This window comes from Rousettus aegyptiacus, unplaced genomic scaffold (assembly GCF_014176215.1).
Source record: "Rousettus aegyptiacus isolate mRouAeg1 unplaced genomic scaffold, mRouAeg1.p scaffold_m13_p_9, whole genome shotgun sequence".
Lineage (NCBI taxonomy): Eukaryota > Metazoa > Chordata > Mammalia > Chiroptera > Pteropodidae > Rousettus > Rousettus aegyptiacus.
Window position 1 is genome coordinate 8,873,742 of NW_023416312.1, and position 20,804 is coordinate 8,894,545.

Consider the following 20,804-nt stretch of genomic DNA (forward strand, 5'->3'; position numbering starts at 1 on the left):
AATTTTTTGTTTTCTAGACAGGCTGTTATGTTATTTTATATTATGTTAGGTTATGATTAAGAGAGTTACTATGCCTCAGTTTCCTTATCTGCAAAAGGGGAGTAATAATAATGCCTAGCTCACTGGGCTCTCATATGAATGAAACGAATCAATGCATGTAAAGGCCACTTAAAACAATGCCTACTACATACTAGTATTCAATAAACATATGCTATTAGTAATGGTTTTCAAATTGATGTCTTGTTTTATTTGTGAACTCTTGAATTACTATTTTACTATTATAAGTGTCCGTATTACCTGCGTAGAAGGATTTGATTATTTTCTATATTTTTGATATTTTTTCTGGCCATCACACAATTATCTAAAAATATTCTATTTAACTAAGTCACTAAGTGTATCTTATTTTAGATATAGTGAGCAAACATAATTTACCTACATTTTCATTTAGCATACACATACACACACACACACACACGCATGCACATACACACATACCAATCCAGTATTATGAAAATAGTGTTCTCTGTCTCTTTTTATTTTAAGGTCACTTGTAGATTTGCCTGTTGTATGCTAAATTATATTCTATCTTTCCAAGTTTAGGTGATGAAAAAAAACTAGTCCTTTTTTATTAAACAGTAGCTAAGTTTCAATCAGTGAGTTATTGTTACTGTGTTAGCCTTGTGAGAAGTGAGTAAATATTTCCATAGTATATATTGCAAGAAATACCCTAGTGTGATTTTTTTAGAAGAAATGTAAAAGTCCCTTATCACATCATAGTGAGAGGATAATAACTACCCTCAAAATATTTAAAATTGCTTAAAATTTAAAAATTTTTAATTGATGACATCAGGGTAACATAACAGAAATCAAAGCTATGAAATTTGAAACTATTGTATCTACTCTGATTAGAAGAAAAAAATACTCAAATATTGAAAAATATTGAAAATCATAACACTGCTTTTTTATAACATTTTAGTCACTATAAGTAACATCGAATTTTTGTTAAGTTTTTTATACACACACACACACAGTCAAAGAATTGAGGCTTTTTTTTTCTTGAGCTAGCAAACGGGTGTTTAATCTCACATAAACTTGAGATAACAGAAGCCATGAACTGGTATAGCACAGATCAAAGTTTAAGAGAGTAAGTCTGAGGAGCTTGGTCATGATCATGAAAGGGACATCGATTAAAGGGTTTAAGCCAAAGTTAGTCTTAGCGTAGTTGGGATAACTTGTGTCTAACGTAACATTTTGGATGATTTTTCTTCCTTGTTTTCCATCCCTCATTAGAGAGAAAAGGATTTTATAGATTTCATTTAATTTTCCAAGTGAAAAATAACATATATATATTTATACACACACCTACATATGACATGTATACCAAGTCAGATATTTGAAGATTAAATTAACCTATTTTATTTATAAATTCTTGAATACACAAAGCAATTATTTAATTCAGATTTGATAAGAGATTTTTTTGGAGAAGAAAAATAATTGAATTAATAAACTTCCCTATATTTTATATCTGAGCACTAAAAATAATAGAAAATTGTGAATTGTAGATGTGGAATAAAGTTATATGTTATAAAAGTATATATACATTCTGATGAGATAGTTACTTACAAAACATGCTTCACTTTGAGAATTAAATAACTTTCTATCTTTATTTTAATACAAATGATTTTTTAAATTTTCTCTATATATTTTACTGTATAGTATTCTAAATGTTCAAAATTAATGGAATATAAGGGATAAAAGTAGAATTCTCATCTCTAAAATGTCAAATTTAAGGAAGTAAGTGAACAGATTTGTTAGTATAGATATTTAAAGCATAGTTACATAGCATCATCAGCTTCAAACCTTTGTATATAATATCCTAAACAATAATGTTGCCTCTTTAGGATGAAAAAGCAGAAGGATTCATCAGCCTGCCTGAATTTAAAATTGATAGAGCCAGTGAATGCCGCAAGAAATAGTAAGTTGATTTTTGGGGGGAAGAGGGAGAAAAGGGAAGGCTTTTAAAAATTTTTCTAGCTTTTAAATTACATGTTACTTGTCTAATGCTTTCAAATTGAGGTAATAAGAAAGCATTTTGTGGGCAGAAAATTGAAGTTTTTACTGATTTCTGTCATCGTGGCAGAAGCATTATTCATGTGAACTCAGGTTAGATGTTGAAGTAATTTTACCCATAAAAATTATTTTGTTCTAACTTATTTCCCAATTTGAAATAAAATAAATGTACTTTGTTTTCTTTTGCAGTGCATTCAAAGCCTGTCATCCTAAAATCAAAAGCTTTTATTTTGCTGCTGAGCATCTTGATGACATGAACAGGTAAAGTGTACTTAAATTTCAAAGTACTTAGAAAGTCAGTAAGGCTTAGAATTCTAAGTTTTCCACATTAATACTTAGGGAATCATGTTGCTGAAGTTTCTAGATCGATCATTTTAAAATAAAATATAACCATACCTAATTTTAAAGAGAATATTTAAAAAGTCAAAATAAATTCATTGACTGTCAAGTTCACCAAAAATGTGCCTGAATCCAGGCATGGGCTCAAAAACAATCCAAAAAATATATATTTTTAAAAGTCCATTTCAAGAACATGTCTTCAAATTTATTCCCAGGTGGGGAAAAAAAGATACCCACAAAAAAAGCTGACTTTTCCTAGTGCTGATTTTTATGACAGAACATCCATCTCAATAATTCAAGCCTCAGCAAAGTTAGTATTTCTTTCTGTCACCTTTCTTTTATCATTGGACAGGATTGTATAACCAAGTGATTAGATGGCTACATCATTATTTGGTGGCTCTGGGAAAATATATATATATATATTCTTTTTCTATCATCTATAACATTCTGCTTTGTGTTTCCACTTTACCTTTCATGAGTTGGGTTCTTTCTTCCTTTTTCTTTCCTTCCCCCTCCCCCTTTTCTAGATTCATAGAAATTGGATTGAAGATGAAAAAATTTCTTTATAAGGTTTTAGCAGACAGTGCATATTATGTATATAAAACCTGCTGACAGTTAAGGAGGTTATATATAGTGGCCAAGAGTATAGACATTGGAACCAGACTGTCCAAATCCCAGCTCTCCTACTGACTAGCTGTGTGACCTTGGACATAGATCTTGACCTCTTGATGTCAAGTATTAACCCTTTTAAAAAATGGAGATAATAATCATTCCCACACATAGGACTTTTGTGAGGAACAAATAAGCACACATAAAAGCCTACTAAATTCTAAGTGCTATAAAATGTTTGCTAGCAATATATTTTCCTTTTATATACTTTGGACTCTTACCTCATTTACCTTTCTTTGTGCTTCTCTTAAAAATTAGTATCCAAATATTTTTTAAGCACAAAATTGTACAACATCATAAATTTGTTTGAACACATTACATGAACACTTAAGTAATCTTGTTCTTTGACACTTGGGAGTACAGGCATGGTTTTACCAAAGCGAGGATGTGAATACAAGGAAATGGCAGAGAAAGGTGTTGAGAACAATTGATAAAACCTTATATTATTGATAATGGAACTGGGCTTTTCATGTAGTTTCTATAATGTCCCTTGATTAATATGTTACCATTCTTGAAATTTCACACTAGACAATCAGAATTTGGAGAGCTTTTTCTCCTTAATCTGTGTTCAAAATGAAAAATGTTTATTCACATGACATGGGAGGACTATGTCATCCTATTTTGTATTTTAATAATTTTATATTCTACTGTTCTAGTTACTCACTACCCATTTTACTACATGTTGAGCTCAATGCCCTTGGGATAAATATGAAATGTTCCCATCATGGCCAAATTGAAACTAAGTAGTATATATGAGCATATCCTACCTTTCAAGATGAATACACTAGAACAGTCACCTCCATCTAAGAATTAATATAATTTAACCATCTGTGATACATGCTAATCAGGGTCTTCTGAGACTTCAAAATTAGCCTGTTCAAAAATGCATTTTTGTGAACTATAAAGCCATTCTTGTTCTGCATTCTCTACCCTGTGTTAGCAATAACTTCAGAAGTGAGTGACGTCACTTCTCTTCCCTAATACTGCAATGGACATATCTGTTTCAGGATACCACAGAAACTAAACCCAACACACATGTTTCATTTTGTTACGTTTTCTAAGCAATGGGTCCAAGACAAAATGAAGCTGATCAAATATATCATCTCCACATCATACGTTTAAGAGTGCACTACAGCCTTCAGAATTAAATTGTCCTGAAATACTGAATCTTTTTAAAAATTTAAGTATAATATACTTTTATTGTTTTTGCTTTGCTTTAAAAAAGCCTGATGTCTACTTTCAATAGGCAAGTTTAAAAAAAATTACTCGTTAATAGAAATAGGGAGAGTCAGTGCTGGAAATATTCATAGAGAATTAGTAATAGGGAGAGACACCCTCCAATGACTCGATTCAGTAATCTGATTGTTATATAACAGCAAAATGACCTGGGTGCTGGTTCATTCTATATATAAACTTTTAAAGATGTGTACCTAAGTCTTCAAAAGATGATATACTTATAATAATTATAATTGCACTAATTGAGATTATACTAATTGAGAGGCGGAAAAAAAGATAAGAACCATGGGAGAAAAATACAAATAATAATAACCAAATAGAAGTTAGTGAGTCCTCAGAATTACAAGGGCATATGTGCTGACATGATAAGGAATATATAGACCAAATGATATGGTAAGGTACTGAATTTAGCCCTAACATTAAAGAACTTCCCCATCAATATGTTTGAAAAGATTCCAAATTTAGTACTTACACCCCTGACCACTTTATCTTAAAACAGCCTCCCCCCATTCCCTGGTACCTTTGATATTCTAATTTTTTACCTAGAATTTTTTTGCATTATTCTTGCTCCTGCTTGACATATGTTTATTTGTATCCCTGTGTATTGTCCGTCTCCCTCCTAAGATAGGCAATGTTTTGAAGGCAGACACTTCATTTTGCTTATCTGTTTCCTCAGTGCCTACAACAGTACCTGGCACACATAGGCTCTGAATAAATCGACTCATTAATGCATCTCCTGTTCATAATAGCCTGTAATAGCCTTTATCTGGTTCTTTTATAATTTCTAAAGCATTACCATGTGTATTTAAAATATATAGTGCTAGTTGTGACAGGATCTGATAATAGGAATGAAAAAGTAATCCTTAAATTTAATTTTCTTCTATAAAATCTGTGTTTATATCTATGTATATATCTACATATACATACACAGACTCATACCTATATGTGTAACCATATATACATGCATATACCTATACCCAAATTTATGTGTGTGTGTATAGATAGATAGATTTAAATAGATATAGATATAGATATAGATGATATAGATATATATATAGATATATAGATATAGATATACACACACATAGAATATTAAAATCTCACCTTCTATTTTTTGAGCAGCTGTAAGTTTGATTCTGAGATAATTTGCAAAAACACTTTTGAGCACCCCGTCACCATCCATCTGTTTCCTCCTCAGAAATGAGTATTGAAACATTAAAAAAAGTTTCCAGTTTGTGAAATCTGTGGGAAGAAAGCAAAACATCATTTCTCAAGTATTCTCAGACTTGTTTACTGAATTCATTTGGCCTATATATTCCTTATCATGTCAGCACATATGTCCTTGTAATTGTGAGAACTTACTAACTTCTATTTGGTGATTATATTTGTACATTTCTCCCATGGTTCTTATCTTTTTTTTCCTCTCAATACATTATTCTGTGTCAGTTACTGACAACATCATTGGATTGTTCACTATGGGCACAATATCTCCTAACTCACATTTCTTGTTTTAAAGAATTGGTGATATGGTAAGGTACTGAATTTAGACCTAATATTAAAGATCTTCCCACATCAATATGTTTGAAAAGATTCTAAATTTAGTACTTGTACCCCTGACTACTTTTTCATAAAACAGCCACCCCCATTCCTTGGTACCTTTGATATTCTAATTTTTTACCTTGCTTTTTTTGTAATACCTTTGCACTCCTTGACATGTTTATTTGTATCCCTGTGTATTGTCTGTCTCCCTCCTAAGACAGACAATACTTTGAAGGCAGACACTTTGTTTTATCTGTTTCCTCAGTGCCTAGAACAGTACCTGGCACACATAGGCTCCGAATAAATTGACTCATTAATGCATATATATCTTCTGTTCAAAATAGCCTATAAATACTAAATCATAACTGCAGCATGTATATAGGTAGCTATACATCTTCTAGATCAGGGGTTCCTAACCCCCTGAGCCACAGACCGGTACCAATCCGTGGCCTGTTAGTAACTGGCCCGCACAGCAGGAGGTGAACAGTGGGCAAGCTTCATCTGTATTTGCAGCCGCTCCCCAGAGCCAGCATCATTGCCTCAGCTCCACCTCAGATCATCAGGAGTTAGATTCTCATAGGAGCACCAGTCCTTGGTGTCAAAAAATTGGGAATGATGCCTTAAGGACAAATTTACCTAAGACTGCACCAATATTTTGTATTGTTCAGCCTATCATAGCTGCATGCAATGGCCTGAGTTTATACACACACTATCTAAAGAGTTTTTATTATGAACAGAATTTTTCTTCCTAAAAGTAGTTTAATATTTCAATTGTCTTATGAAATTTAGCAATTCTTGAGCTCATTGAAAGCAAGAATTATGTCTTATTCATTTTTGTACCCCCAAAACATAGCTCATTGTTCAGCATATAGTGAATAATAAATGTCGAACTGAAAAGTTAAGGAAGCTTCTTTTTAGTTTTCTGATTTATCTTATAAAGATCTCATTGATTTTTAGACTTCTGATAAAATGAAATTTCAGTGATATTCTTTAAAGTAGTAAATATGAGATACTGAACTAAAATTCAATACTGAACATTCTTCTAGTGATATTATCATTTTCACCCAAAAAGGACCGGGGCAATCTTTTCCAAGAGTGCTAGGATTTGCCTTGTGGTACAAATTCAAACCCTTACTGCAAATGACCTATAGACTAGGTTTGAATTTTGACCTTTTTACTCATGATTAAGTCATTTTTAAAAAGGTTATTTGTCATAATGTTGACTTTTGGACTTACAGTTTATAATTTTCTGGAGCGTGTGTGTAGATACCATGCTACTGAATTCATTGGATCCATCTTTATCCCATTTTTGCTCCAGTCCCTTCTTCACTTCCCAAGCATACTTGAGGTGATAATTACACTGTAGATTTTGTCAAAATAAAGTTGGGCTGTAAGTGACTGATTCTTAAAATTAAAGCTTCAGTGTCCATGGATGTGATTTTATCTATTAGAGACACAACTTTCCCCCCTTTTCAAGATGCTCTAAGTATCTGATGCACAGTTAACACTACTTGGCATAAATGATGAAATATATGAATCAGTTCAAAGAACGTCATCTTCAAATTAGCAGGGGAGATAGTCTCTTAGGAAAAAAAGTTCCCAAATACGTCTTCTTAAAAATATATTTCAGTCAAATTGTTCCAGAGTTTAATGATGTTAGCTACATTAGTGATTGCAGACTTACTCAGGTTTGTTTGGAAGATGGTTCTTCCTTAATTTCTGATTTCAGAAAGCCTATGGATCATAGCTCATAATGACCAATGGGAAATTGTCAGATTAGTTTAAAGATTTTGTGATTTACTAATCTGATGCAGGGTAAACAGTTGAAATAATGAATACTGGGAGAGACCTGGCAGGACAAAAGAAAGAAATTGAAACAACGGTTTGTTTCAGATAGTCCCCTACACTGGCAATAGTACCACTACTGAAAGAGGAAAGAACTAAGATTTATTTTTGTTACTGTTGTTCATGGAATTAAGTTTTCAGGATCTAAAAAAAGGTTAAAATTGTATATGCTCATTTGATTTCAGAAAATGTAATACCCTTGTATTTAGAGACAGATTCCTGAAGTCCTCCCAAGGTGTGTTTCCCCTTGTATCTTTAAAGTAAAATGAGCATCATCAAAACTCATATTTCAAAGTAAAACTTATTTTCACAGGCAAGGTCCACAACTTTTTCCCTAACCAGGATAAGTCAGATCTGATATTGATTAAATATATCTAAAGGGGCATTTGTTCTGAAGAACAAAAGAACAGTAGAAATAGTGGAATGCTTCTACATTGGAGCAACAGAATTAATAGGGCTTTGGTCATCTCAAAACCCTTCATGTTACAGATATTAACAGGTTTACCCAGTACTTTCCTTTTAAAATGGCATCTTTGGTGTGGGAGCAATTTGTTACAGCAAATTATAGCTCATCGAAGACTCTATGTGCAAAGAATAGTAAAGAATACGTATTTTATGTAGGATTATTTCATGTATTCTTAAACATCTTGAATATTTCTAAGATGTAAAGTATAAGAAATTAAGTTGCAATGTTACTGATTTTAATTTTTTTTTCAGATGGCTTAACAGAATTAATATCCTGACTGCAGGATATGCAGAAAGAGAGCGGATTAAGCAAGAACAAGGTAAAGGAATACTTTTTTTTTTTTACAATTGTGTTATATTCTCTTTTTTTCTTGCTGTCATCCTGTATAGTGATTCATTGTTATCACTTGAGAGAAAATGTATATTTTAGTTTGTGGTTATTTCTCTTCTGAGCACTTTGAATCCAAACCATAGTATCTTACAGGTAAGGTTTAATGAATTAAACAAATAGGGAATAAATTCTCAAATTTTTGGAGCAGATAATGTGAAGTTCTCTTCTGTTGGTTGCCATCTCCCTCAGTCTACTTTCTATGGAAGAAAAAAAAATTCTTAAAAATTAAAGTCTGTAATTGCTCCTATATATTGACCCAAGTCTAGGTCCTTGGTGGTGAGTTTTATTCTGTTTAATAGTCTCATAAACTTTTAAGTGGCCTTTTATGTAAAGAGCTCAAATGAATTATTCCTTCATCCATAAATTATCTCATTCATTTATGTTCTTTACTTCTGTTACTGTGTAACTGCGATCTTATGGAACTTGCCTTGGTATTAACCTCATATTTAGGAAACACGTGTCATGATGCAGAATTAATATAATGAAAGCTGTGGTCGCCATTCCAATGTGGCTTTGCATTTCCTAAAGAGTGTTTGCTGTACATCGCTTGGAAGCATAAATAGTGTTCTGAAATTTTTGAGACATTCCACAGATTGGTACCCATACGAACATAGTTCTAGTTGCATATCCAGTGGATATAGTCCGTTTGTTGATGTGGAGATTCTAAAAGCCTTCTGTTTCCTCACAGAATAAAAAGCATAGCCAAAACTTTTAAAAACATCTGAAAACTAAAGGTTAAAGACATATGAGGAAAATAACCAGATCCTAAAACTAATCTGTCGGCAAGTGTTTAGAGCAGCGGTCAGCAAACTTCCTGTGAAGAGCCAAATAGTAAATATTTTAGGTTTTTCAAGCCATAAGGTTTCTGTTGCAGCATGAAAACAGCTGTAGACCCATGAAGAGGCATGGCTGTGCTCCAATACACTGTATTTATGGACACTAGGATTAAATTTCATATCATTTTTTACATTTGGAAAAATATTCTTCTTTTGCTTCTTTTTAACCATTTAAAAATGTGAAGCTGTTTTTGATTCACAGTCCCCATAAAAACAGGCAGAGCACCCCATTGACCTGGTTTTGTTACGTTTACCAAGCCCTGGTTTAGAGCCACCGGGTGAGGAAATGGGGGTGGGTAAGCAGTGCAGGGTGAGGAGGTAGGACAGACAGATTTCAAAGAAATAGCAAAACATGGTTTCTGACAATGGGAATGTATCATCTTGTTGAGGATCTCAAAAAGACACACTTGAAACTGCTTAAGAACAATTAAAGAGGAACATAAAGTAAATCAGTACTCATTTTCACATAAAGTGCAACTGATTAAAGAAAATTTGCTAAGTAGGTGCAAAAAAATTATAGCCAGTGAAGGAGACAGAATTAATGAATAAATACTTATTGAGAAAATGATCATCGAGGCTAATGTAAAGTCAGCAGTGGAGAGGGAGAGAAGATATTTTATTCAATATTACGTGTTTTTGTGTAAGGCCTTCAACTAGCACTCTATATAAAGGTGAGATAGGTACCCGTCTTCCTTGAAATTATATTGAATTCTAGTAGAATAGATACTCTTAGTACAATACAGAAAGTGAAATGTAAGAAAGTATAAATCAAGTTTCATAGGTATGGGACAAGAGATTCCTTCCATATCAAGAGTGGGAAAGGCTTTCTGTTGGCTCTATTATCTGAACTGGCTCTTGCAGGAGGAGAAGGATGTGGAGTCAAGGAGATAACAAAATGAAATATTCCTAGAGTGGAAGCAGCATGGGTACTTCCACAAATAACATGGAAGCCATCTTCATGACATTAGTGCGCACAGGCAAACCACTGCCAGGACGAGTATCAGGCTAGTTATTTAGCCCAGTTTCTTCACTGTTAAAAGTTTATTCCTCATCTTCATGGTTCAACTTAATTTATAGGCCTAAAACTGTGTTCTGAGTACTAAAAAAAAAATACCAGCCTCCCTTTTCAAGTTTCTTTAAAAGGCATAAAACTGTTCTTCAAGGTGCATATAGATCTATTTCTGATCTTTTTAAGATGCAAGAATTAAAAGTGTAGGCAGCGTACTGCTAAGAAAATGAATCTTAAAAAAAGTCAATTTGCATGAATAAGGAAGCTTGGATTTTTAGGCTTAACTTCTATATTTTATCACTTGGCATTACTTGGAAGCTGAGCATGGTCTTGATTTTAGTGAATTTTCTTCGTACTTGGTATTATATAACTAAATTTCATTATTGATGAAAGAACTGGTAAGTTATATTACACATGCAGGCTCCAAAAGGTATTCATTCTGTGGATTCATGCTGCCCTGGTCTGTCGTGTGAGTATATATTTTAATGCCTACTGGAGTGCAGTAGACAATCATAGGCAAAAGCTAATAGTTACAGTTTGGGTCTCTCTTCCTAATGCTGTGCAACTAGAATCTCTGTAATAGTTTGGATTTCCACATAGAGTGAACGTTCCTTGAACACTCTAACATAGACTTCTTACCTTCTATATGAGCAGGACTCTTGGTATGCTATATAGAAAACTACTGGATGCCTATGTCTACTCCATACTTCTATGGAGTTATTTGACATCTCCTGAGTACCACTCTCAGTACTGACGTTAAACTTCATACAAAATATAGCTCTTTGAAAATTGGGAATATTTCACAAAGATGCAAAAGAATAACTGCCAAACACTATTTCTATTTAAATACCCAGTGCATCTTAGAAGTGACTCTTTCATTGACTTAAATGAAAGTATAGTGCAAAACTGTCACTCTCTGAAACATTTGAGATCTTACTTCCTGGCACTGCCATCAGTTTTGGCTCAAATAAAATCTTATAAAAATTCAAAAAAAGTTAAAAAAGGTTTAGGGAATTACCGTCTTCAGCTACAGAAGCATAAAGGATGTGAGGTTCTCTTTCGTTGTTTGTTGTCATACTTAGAGAAAACAGGGTTGCACTAGATTCTTCCAATATCACAATTTGGTCCATTGTCTGCTAATCATTTTTTCTATATTTTTCCGGCGTCAAGTCACACATTCATAACACATTATTTTCAATTTCAATCACATGTAAGGTCTTTGTAGAGCTGTAATCACATAAAAATGAATGAAATATATTGTATTTCTTTGATAGTTCTAGATGGAAAAGTCAATTTTTTTCAAATTATCCTTTTGTGTCAACATGAAAAGTAAACTGGAAAATTTCCTGTTCTACTGATGGCACTGTTTATTCATGATTAGTTACTTATAAAATTGAATATCACTGCAAGAGACATTAAAAGTATCCATTTATTTTATGCCAAATAGAGAGCTAAAAAAAATAAATTCAATTGCTCTGAGAATGAAACTCAGACTAGTTTCAGCCTCTGAACAACAGAGTGCCTGTAATTTTCCACACAAACCCAGAAAAGCCTGACTAAATTTTCTATATAGCTTGTTCCCTGGCATTCCCTCTCAAAGACATATAGCTTAGTGTGAGAAATGAAGTTAATTTGCAAAGTGGTATTTCAGTATTTTCTTAAGCAACCCCCCAAAATTTTACTGGTGGTACTTTTTAATAAACCAAGCATTACACCAAATAGTAGACTAAAGTTCTTCCTAATTTAGCTAGGAAGAAAAAGTAGAGAGAGACTCTCCCAAATCTGTCAGATGTCATGATACCTATAGTGATCTTGATAAAATGATGATTATTTCCTTATCAGTGTGCTAACAATAGGCCCTCTTGCAGTGCTAGCTCCTTGTGACCCCCAAGGTATCAGTGCAAAGGTCAAAGAGAAACTCAGCACAGGTGCCAATTTCTGGGAACAGTGAAAAGGGTAAAAGCAGAGTAACCTTGGCAAGCCCAATGCTTGGGGGTTGGATGTGGGGGATGCTCAGTCCCTTCCCTTGCAATAGTAACTTCCCAGTAGTATTTCAAGCTCCCACTAAACTGCCCAACCGAGGCCCCAGAGTTCCAGAATTCACTTTTCATTGCTGGAACTTGCTACAGGAAAAAACTAATGTCTAAGAAGATGAACACCAGGCACTTATCTCTTATGTGATCTGGGTCAGACTGTCCTAGCATGCTACTTACAAGTCCACCCCAGAAGACCAGAGATTCTAACTAATATTTATTGAATGATTTCAAGGTGCAAAATCTCTTAAATATTTGTTACTCATTTAGTACCCCCCCCAGACACACACACTTCTGAAAGGTGGTTACTGTTAGCCCCCTTTTACACATGACAAAACAGACTCAGAGAGGTTAAGTAACCATCACAAGAATGTATAGATACTAAGTGGTACAGCCAAGAAATGAACCTATATCTGCTCAAGTATATAGTTCATGCTTTTCCCACCAGTATTTGCTGGGTTAATTATTGAGCAACTATATCAGTTCATATTTGTGAGAAACTTAGTTTGCTGGCCATCACCAGCATGATCCAATGTGAAAAACAGACATCAAATTTAGATTAACTAGTCTTTGTTTATCTTTTATTCAAAGGACATAATTATGGTAGGAATAGAATTTTCAGACACCTTGTATTTTGAGGCCTAAATATAATAATCTCCATTGCTAAAGAATTATTTATAATAGCCAGAGTTATTGAGCAGCAGGACAAGAGGTACTTAAAGAATCATGAATATAGGTCACATTAAACATTCCCACTGTGTCACACACAAGAGTCGCAGTGACTTAGCCCTCTGAGGTTTAGAACAAGGCAAGTTCTTAGTTCAAATTTCACTTTCACTACTTTCTAGTCAGCACATAGTAAATAAATACTCAATAAATTTTAGGTGTACTTATTAATATTAATGAGCAGCACAAAGAAAATATATAAAAATATTACAATATGGGAATTCCTAGGTAGAGAGGGATTCCTGTAAAACTGTGCCATGATTTTTTGCCAAAATATGAATATTAGTTAAGGCTTTTGATGGTTCCTTTGCCATATAGAGTTTAATAAGAGCAAGGAAACTTTTGTTTTAATACCTTTTCTCTTCTTTTATCATCTGAAACTCATATGTGTAATACTTCTGGGCTTTTCCTTGCAATCTCAAAAAGAATTAATCCAGTGGTTACAGGGTGGTTGATATATTAGTGGAACAGATTCTGTTTATTGGCCTTTGTGCTTTATTTTATTTATTCGACTAATGTTTCTCTCGGAGTTTACCCCCTTCCCTCTTGCCTGAGGTCTGCCAAGTCACTTTGTCTAGCGGCTTACATTTTCTACCCTTTTAAGTAGTTCTAGAAGATTAGAACTTGCAGCCCACATCAGCAGATTTGCCCTTTTACATTTGGCAAGAATCAGGGTTTGCCATGTGTTTCCAAGTAGAGGTGGGAGTACGGTGTTATAGAGATTTGTGTCAGCATGACTCTGAAAACAGTGATTGTTAGATAACCAGTGAATTGAAGCCAGAAAAGAGAATTGAGAACATTATTTTTGAAGCCGTTTACATCTATAGAGAACTATAGCAATATATGTATTGTTTTTCTTTGAGTGTTCATCTTTAGGATAAAACGAGACCGCTTTAAGAGGCATCATATGATATCATTCATTAATTGAAGCTACAGAATAATTTGGGCTGGAATCTCAAACACCCTAAACATGATTTGGCTTTTGGAATGTCTTTTTCTTAACTCCTTAAAACTGTGGCTGTGTATAATTTCTTGCTTTAAAAAAGATGTTGGAATTAGGTGATTGGACTCTTCCTTCGTCTTCGAAATCCAGCTAAACATAAAAGTTGGTGGGTCTGAGGTAGGCAGTGCTATGGAGCAGGGTGTAGCAGTGGAATTGAAACTTCCTTTTGTTTGGTATTGTGTGTTCCTGAAAATATGTCTAGAAGCATTTAATGGAATGTCCATGTATCCATGTGTGTGAATTTTCAGATTACTGGAGTGAGAGTGACAAGGAAGAAGCAGATACTCCATCAACACCCAAACAGGACAGCCCTCCACCCCCCTACGATACATACCCGCGACCTCCCTCTGTAAGTTGCCAACAGGAATGTACTTAATATAGCATCAGGTTCTTTGATATGAAACATCCCTTTGTATGTTTAAAAAATTATGTAGTGAATGCATGTCAGACCTCAGGTTTCTTTTGAGAGGGAAAGAAAATAGGGAGTCTAAAAGCAATAAGGGAAAAAATTTAAGTATACAAAGAATATTTAATCAATAGAAATAGTCACCACAGATTCCAGGCATAATAAACATCTGACCAGTTTAATTACAAAAACATACCAGAGTATGTCAGAGTAGCCTTTGTGGAAATAACAACGAAATTTTTTTTTTTTAGAAAGAGATACATGAATTGACCTTATCTATTCCACACTAATAAAATTCATTCCTGTGTCCTTTAGAAACAACTCTTAAAAATTAATATTGTATCCATATTGAACATGTTTTGGCTTGTAGCTTTGTAGACAGAGATGGCATCTGGTTTAATGTATATGTTTATATGGTGCCCCAGACTTCTTAAACCTGTGTAAATTATTCTGTGTATAGACTGTACTTTGATCTTTCAGTAGGGTAAACAACTCTCTTGGTTTGCTTGGGACTATCCCACTAAAAGTCTGTTTTGTATCAGTATTATTGAGAGTGCCTTAAAAGTGTCTCAGTTTAGACAACACATTGTATGGTACCATGAGAGTCAATTCTATTTTTGGACTGAGACGTCCATATAGGAAGTAGAAGCTGGATTTAGCTGACAACAACAGCCAACCTAATTCTACCTCCATATCACTCCAGTAGATTTTTCATAAGAAAAGTGCTGTGCAAGCTGTCGATATAATTCTAGGCCACGTCTCAACCTTGACGGTGTATAAGAATCACCCCTGGAACATTTTAGAAATGCAGATGCTCAAGCGTAATCCAAGCATATTAAATCAGAATATCTGGGCCTGCAAACAGCCCACTGGACTGGACTGTGAACTTTTTGAGAACATGGACACTGTTCTATTCATCTATATATCCTCATGGCCTAGCTCAGCACTGGCACTTACTTATTAAGTGCTTAATAAATATTTTCAAAATAAATGAATGGGTATTTTTGGCTAATACTAAAAAGAAAGCCACATTCTTAATAAAAATATTTGATGACAATGTCTCTTATATAAAGAGAGCAGGAGGAAAGTAGAAAAATGCAGAATTGTTCCGATCTGTACGCCCATTTCTTTAATAAACGCTGAAGTTTACTGAGTGCAACAGAATGCAAGGATGAGATATAGAAATGGAATAATGAAGTCAGTGACAAGATAAAGTTTTATATCATATTTTCCCTCTTTCACTAAAACATCAGGGTCTGATTAATTCCTTTAAAGTACGTTTAAAAGAAGAAGAAAGGAAAACTGCAGCTTCACCAAACAGCTCTTTAATCATAGCAACATGTGAATTTCAAGAAGGAAACTATTCACATCGTTCTAACATGTGGGAAGATAAAGTGCCCACAGAAGATACCACAAAGCTTCTCCTCCTTTACCCAGAGGGGCAGCATGCACTTTCACCTTAGCCAGCCTTGTCCTAGCCACAGCCTAAACCCTATTTGCATGGATCACATTTAACCAACCTGGCTTCTCGAACTGCCCGAAGAGGGCCTGGGTTGATATGTAGGCCACCAGAGCTAGAGTAGGGCTTGTCCCAGTAGCCAGTAGCGGTGCCTGCAAGTCTTTTACAGCATTCACTTGATGCCAGCCAGTCCTTTTTCTTGTTTGTGTTTTGTGCTATAATATATATTCCCAAAATTTAAATTCCAAGGCTAAAAATATTCCATTTTTCTTTTGTGTTTATGTACCCCGAATTGCTTGTGCTTAGGGCAAATGCTAATTCCTATAAGTATAATCTCATGCCACCTACATTTTTAACTCTCTAGAAAGTGCCACAGAATTGACAAGACCATAAGACAGTTTTTCCGTGGCGCCCATAGGAACAGATTCACCTATGAAGAGAAAGGGCTCTATCCGAATAGAGGTGCTTTCTTTTCACATCCCAAAGCCTCTCTCCTTAGTCTCATCCCCAAACTCCGTAAATCTGGAAATATGAATTTAGCAACAATTCTTCAGATTTCAAATGCATAGAGATTTTAAAACCTTGGATTTTTTTTTATTAGTTGCTGAATATTTCTTACATTAACACTCATATTTTCTCATACTTTCATTGTCATTAAAATTTTGCATTAATATGCCAGGTTTTTCATGAGAGCTTGGTATAGCTGCATTTCAATATCTACATCTAAGTCTTGTAAAATGTCACCTGGGGCCTAACTTTGAGATGTCTGAAAACTTGACTAGTCATTAACTGGACTACTAAATGTTACCTGGTGGGAATTGAATGTGTTCCTTGATGATAGAAGTGGTTTGTTATTTCTATAGAGACTGATTGGAGGCTCCTTTCCACAGATGAGTTGCGCCAGTCCTTACGTAGAAGCAAAACACAGCCGGCTCTCCTCCACGGAGACCTCTCAGTCTCAGTCCTCCCATGAAGAGTTTCGTCAAGAAGTGACTGGGAGCAGCGCCGTGTCCCCCATTCGCAAGACAGCCAGTCAGCGCCGCTCCTGGCAGGATTTAATTGAGACGCCCCTCACAAGCTCGGGATTACACTATCTTCAGACTCTGCCCCTGGAGGATTCTGTCTTCTCTGACTCCGCGGCCATCTCCCCAGAGCATAGGCGGCAGTCCACCCTTCCAACTCAGAAGTGCCACCTACAGGATCACTATGGGCCGTACCCCTTAGCCGAGAGCGAAAGGATGCAAGTGTTAAATGGAAATGGGGGCAAGCCTCGAAGTTTTACTCTGCCTCGAGATAGCGGGTTCAACCACTGCTGTCTGAATGCGCCGGTTAGTGCCTGTGACCCGCAGGATGACGTGCAGCCCACAGAGGTGGAGGAAGAGGAGGAGGAGGAGGAGGAGGAAGGGGAGGCAGCAGGGGAAAACATAGGAGACAAAAGTAAGTATGTTGATGGAGATTCTTAGCCTGTGTACACAGAGTCCTAATCTTTCAAACTTATTTTAAGAAAATAGAATTTTGTTTCCCTTTTTTCTTAAAATAATGGTCTTGCGGCATAGGAAGTTAGGTATCCTTTGGTGTCCTACTTTCAGAACTTAAAGCAACTTGGGGGTGGGGGGGGGAAGATGAGTAATGAAGCCTATATCCCAAGACACCCATAGCTAGAGCAAATTACTTTTTTTGCCAATTACCCATTTGCCTTTTAAGGTTAATGGTATTCACTTCTTTTTCTTCCTCCTCTTATCCACTTCTTCTCACTTGCATGCATCATCCCTTTGGTCCACAGTCACTGCCCCCTGAGTTTGGGTTAAGAAACTATAAATGCGTCAAGCAGGGTGTTAGCAAAACCTCGTTTGAAAAATATATATACACACACGCACACGCACACACACAACTTAAAAATCCAAGAGTTTTTTTACGAAGAAATTTCATATAGAATTTCCGTCAATTCCAAATGGCCGAATTTATGTCTAGAAACCAATTTTCCAAAAGCATCCATTTATTTTCTTAGTATGTATATTGATTGCAAAATTCAATTTATGCAAATCAACTCTTAAGAAAGACAAGTCAATTAAGTAATCTCTGTCTTGTTGGAATTTACAATATGTTTACTAGTTATCAAGTTCTTTATTTAACATGCCATACCAAGCATCTGTTTATAAGTAATGTGATATGCCAATTCAGAAATCCAGGCCAGTTTACGGGAAAGGCTCTAACTCAGTTTAATTTTACTTAGAAAATCTAGGTTTGGCTATAAGTGCTGAACATTAAATACAAAAAAGAAGTATAGAAGAAGTAGTATAAAACTGTTGGCATCAGAATGGTCTGGGCCAGTTAATACAGGTGGCCTGAGCCAACCATGATGAAACCGCAGTTAATGGTTTGATCTCACTAGGGCATTAGACTTCTCTTTTAGAAGGACACAAACAGACTGTATCTTTCAGCCTATTATGTGAGTATACAAGACTTCGATTGCAGGATATATTTGTGTAAGTTCTTCATCACAATTGGAAACAACTCAAAGCTCACAGATTACCAGCAGCCAGGAACCTTATATCAATGGCAAGTTTGGCTCATTTAGAACAAGGGTCACTTTGGCTATTATTAACAAGAAAATACAGTGGACTTCCTTTTATGTTATAGATCTTTATTGTATTATTTAATGGGAGTTAAATTATAACTTCTACCAGCAAAATATGAGTCACTTATAATAAAATCCACGTTAAACCAGTTTCCATGTATACTTTAGCCATAATGTCCATGAAAAGCACTATAAAAGGTATACTTTTGGTGTAGGAAAGGTAATTACCATCTATTACTATTACTATTACTTATTACTATTACTTGCCATATTCTTCCAACATTCACATTTATTAGTCGCATGGAAGAAATATCTTGGAGCTATGTTAGGCCTCTTTAGAAGTTCTGGCAAGCATGATAATACATTTTTAATAAGATGATTATCAAATTTCTTAAGTTATTTTCTAAAATTTAACTAAAGATGAGTTAGAAACTTTATTTTGATGCCATCCACATACTACACAACTACTATAACTAAGTATGTGAGGTTCATTCAGTACTCTACAAACATATTGGGGAAATTACTTCATCTCTGCCATTTCAAAATAAATTGTGTTGAAATTAGGTACAGCTCTCTGAAATAGAGAATTATGTTCAGGAAATATTCCGTGATTGCCACAGGTGGGAGTTATTGATGCTGTCTTTTTCGATTAAGCTCATCCTGGTCATCGTGTAAGGGAGGATGAGAATGTGAAAAGCATGTCCCAGGACCTGAGAAGAAAGCCTGGGCCCTGCTCCCCAACCCCTACTTTCTTTCAGGCGTTTTTAGGTAGATGACTTTCAATTTTTTTTTCCTCCCAAGGTCTCTTTTTTGCTTTTCTGTGTATTGGATTCATTTTTAGTCGTAGTGATGCACACACCTAAGTTGGTGGGTTTTTCTTTCATGTTCCCAAATGAACCAAGGGGTAATTATTCAGTACTTTCCATCTTTTTCAGTGGGTTCTTCCTTTTGTGGAATAATTGTGATGAGGCAGAACAGCCCTAGGGAGTGTGTCAATTAATTTGGTATTGTACATTTGTTCTTTACAATTCAATATTGTGGAGCAGTCCATGCTATTTCAGTTGGTTCAGCTTCACTAAAGGTGGCCGTTTACTTTCTTTAAAGAGTCCCATTTCTTTCTGGTTATATTTCCGTAAATCTTGCCACTTGATGTCTCAGTGTCCTTCAAATCATTCTCAACAGAGCACTGCTTTTCATGCCTAGAAGATGCTTCTTATTTAATGGAATGTATATCCGTCTTCCTAATGATGGTTCCTCTGCATTACTGTTTCTAATTTTTAGGAGTGTGCAATTCGATGAACACTTCATTTGGGAAACATCAGCTCTAATATCAGTGTTGTCAAAAAATCTTTAAAGCGTAGATAAGGGGTGTCATGTTCATGACTGCCCTGGGTTGGTCATTAGGAGTAAATGTTCTAGGCTGCCTATTCAAATCAAGCTGCTTGGTGTTATGTCAACAGAATAAAAAGTATACCAGGAGAAAAGCTGTGGCCATCCCATCAGTCTCAGATGGACGTCACACCCTCCAATATGGAGCACTGCCTATGCTGCCACACGGGTCAGCAGGCAGCCATGCTAGTTAGAATCAAGTCCAACAGCCATATGTCACTAACTGCCCTGCTCGAGGCCAGTATTCAGTTTGACCTACTAAAGTGAATTTGCACTAATCAAGTACAGACCTGCAGAGGAAGTAAGTTTCGTGTCTCTGGCTCCAAACATGTTTCTCAGTTTGCCAAGAAATTAAAAATAGGAAGTGTCAGGAGAGTAGGCAGAAGGAGTAATGGGAGAAAACATGAAAATATAGCCTGTTTTCTGCTTTAAGAGTGAAGAATTATATCATCAACCAAACCTCTTTATCATTTATATTTACCTTAACTTTATATAATATAACATATATAGTCCTTACACATTTACAAAGCAATCTAAGAAGCAAAGGGTACCTAAATCTGTGACGTAGATGATTTTTCAATTTCCTTATAGATGTGGAATTTGGCCCTGCTTAGGAAGTATAAATTTAACTTTCTTTAGAACAGACTTCAGTCTATTTTCTGATTGAACTACCTTTCATCTTAGTTTGAAATTCAGTTATTTAACTGAGTCATGCCGATTTTTCTCAGGCTGAACTCATTTTTGTCTAAAATGGATGGTACTGAAAGTACACAGATGAGACTTGCCTTGTTTTCTTTTGACAGGAAAAGTC

The 20,804-nt window shown here is 35.1% G+C and overlaps 1 protein-coding gene across 6 annotated transcripts in view; it reads left to right on the forward strand.

The window, feature by feature from the left end:
- Window positions 1-20,804, forward strand: part of CNKSR2 (connector enhancer of kinase suppressor of Ras 2) — a 270,600-nt gene that overhangs the window by 212,887 nt on the left and 36,909 nt on the right. For all 6 annotated transcript variants that reach the window (XM_036226440.1, XM_036226442.1, XM_036226444.1 and 3 more), the window contains 5 exons: window positions 1,902-1,975; window positions 2,260-2,331; window positions 8,416-8,483; window positions 14,410-14,510; window positions 16,917-17,463. In XM_036226440.1, the coding sequence (XP_036082333.1) occupies window positions 1,902-1,975; window positions 2,260-2,331; window positions 8,416-8,483; window positions 14,410-14,510; window positions 16,917-17,463 (862 nt within the window). The remainder of the gene's footprint in view (window positions 1-1,901; window positions 1,976-2,259; window positions 2,332-8,415; window positions 8,484-14,409; window positions 14,511-16,916; window positions 17,464-20,804) is intronic.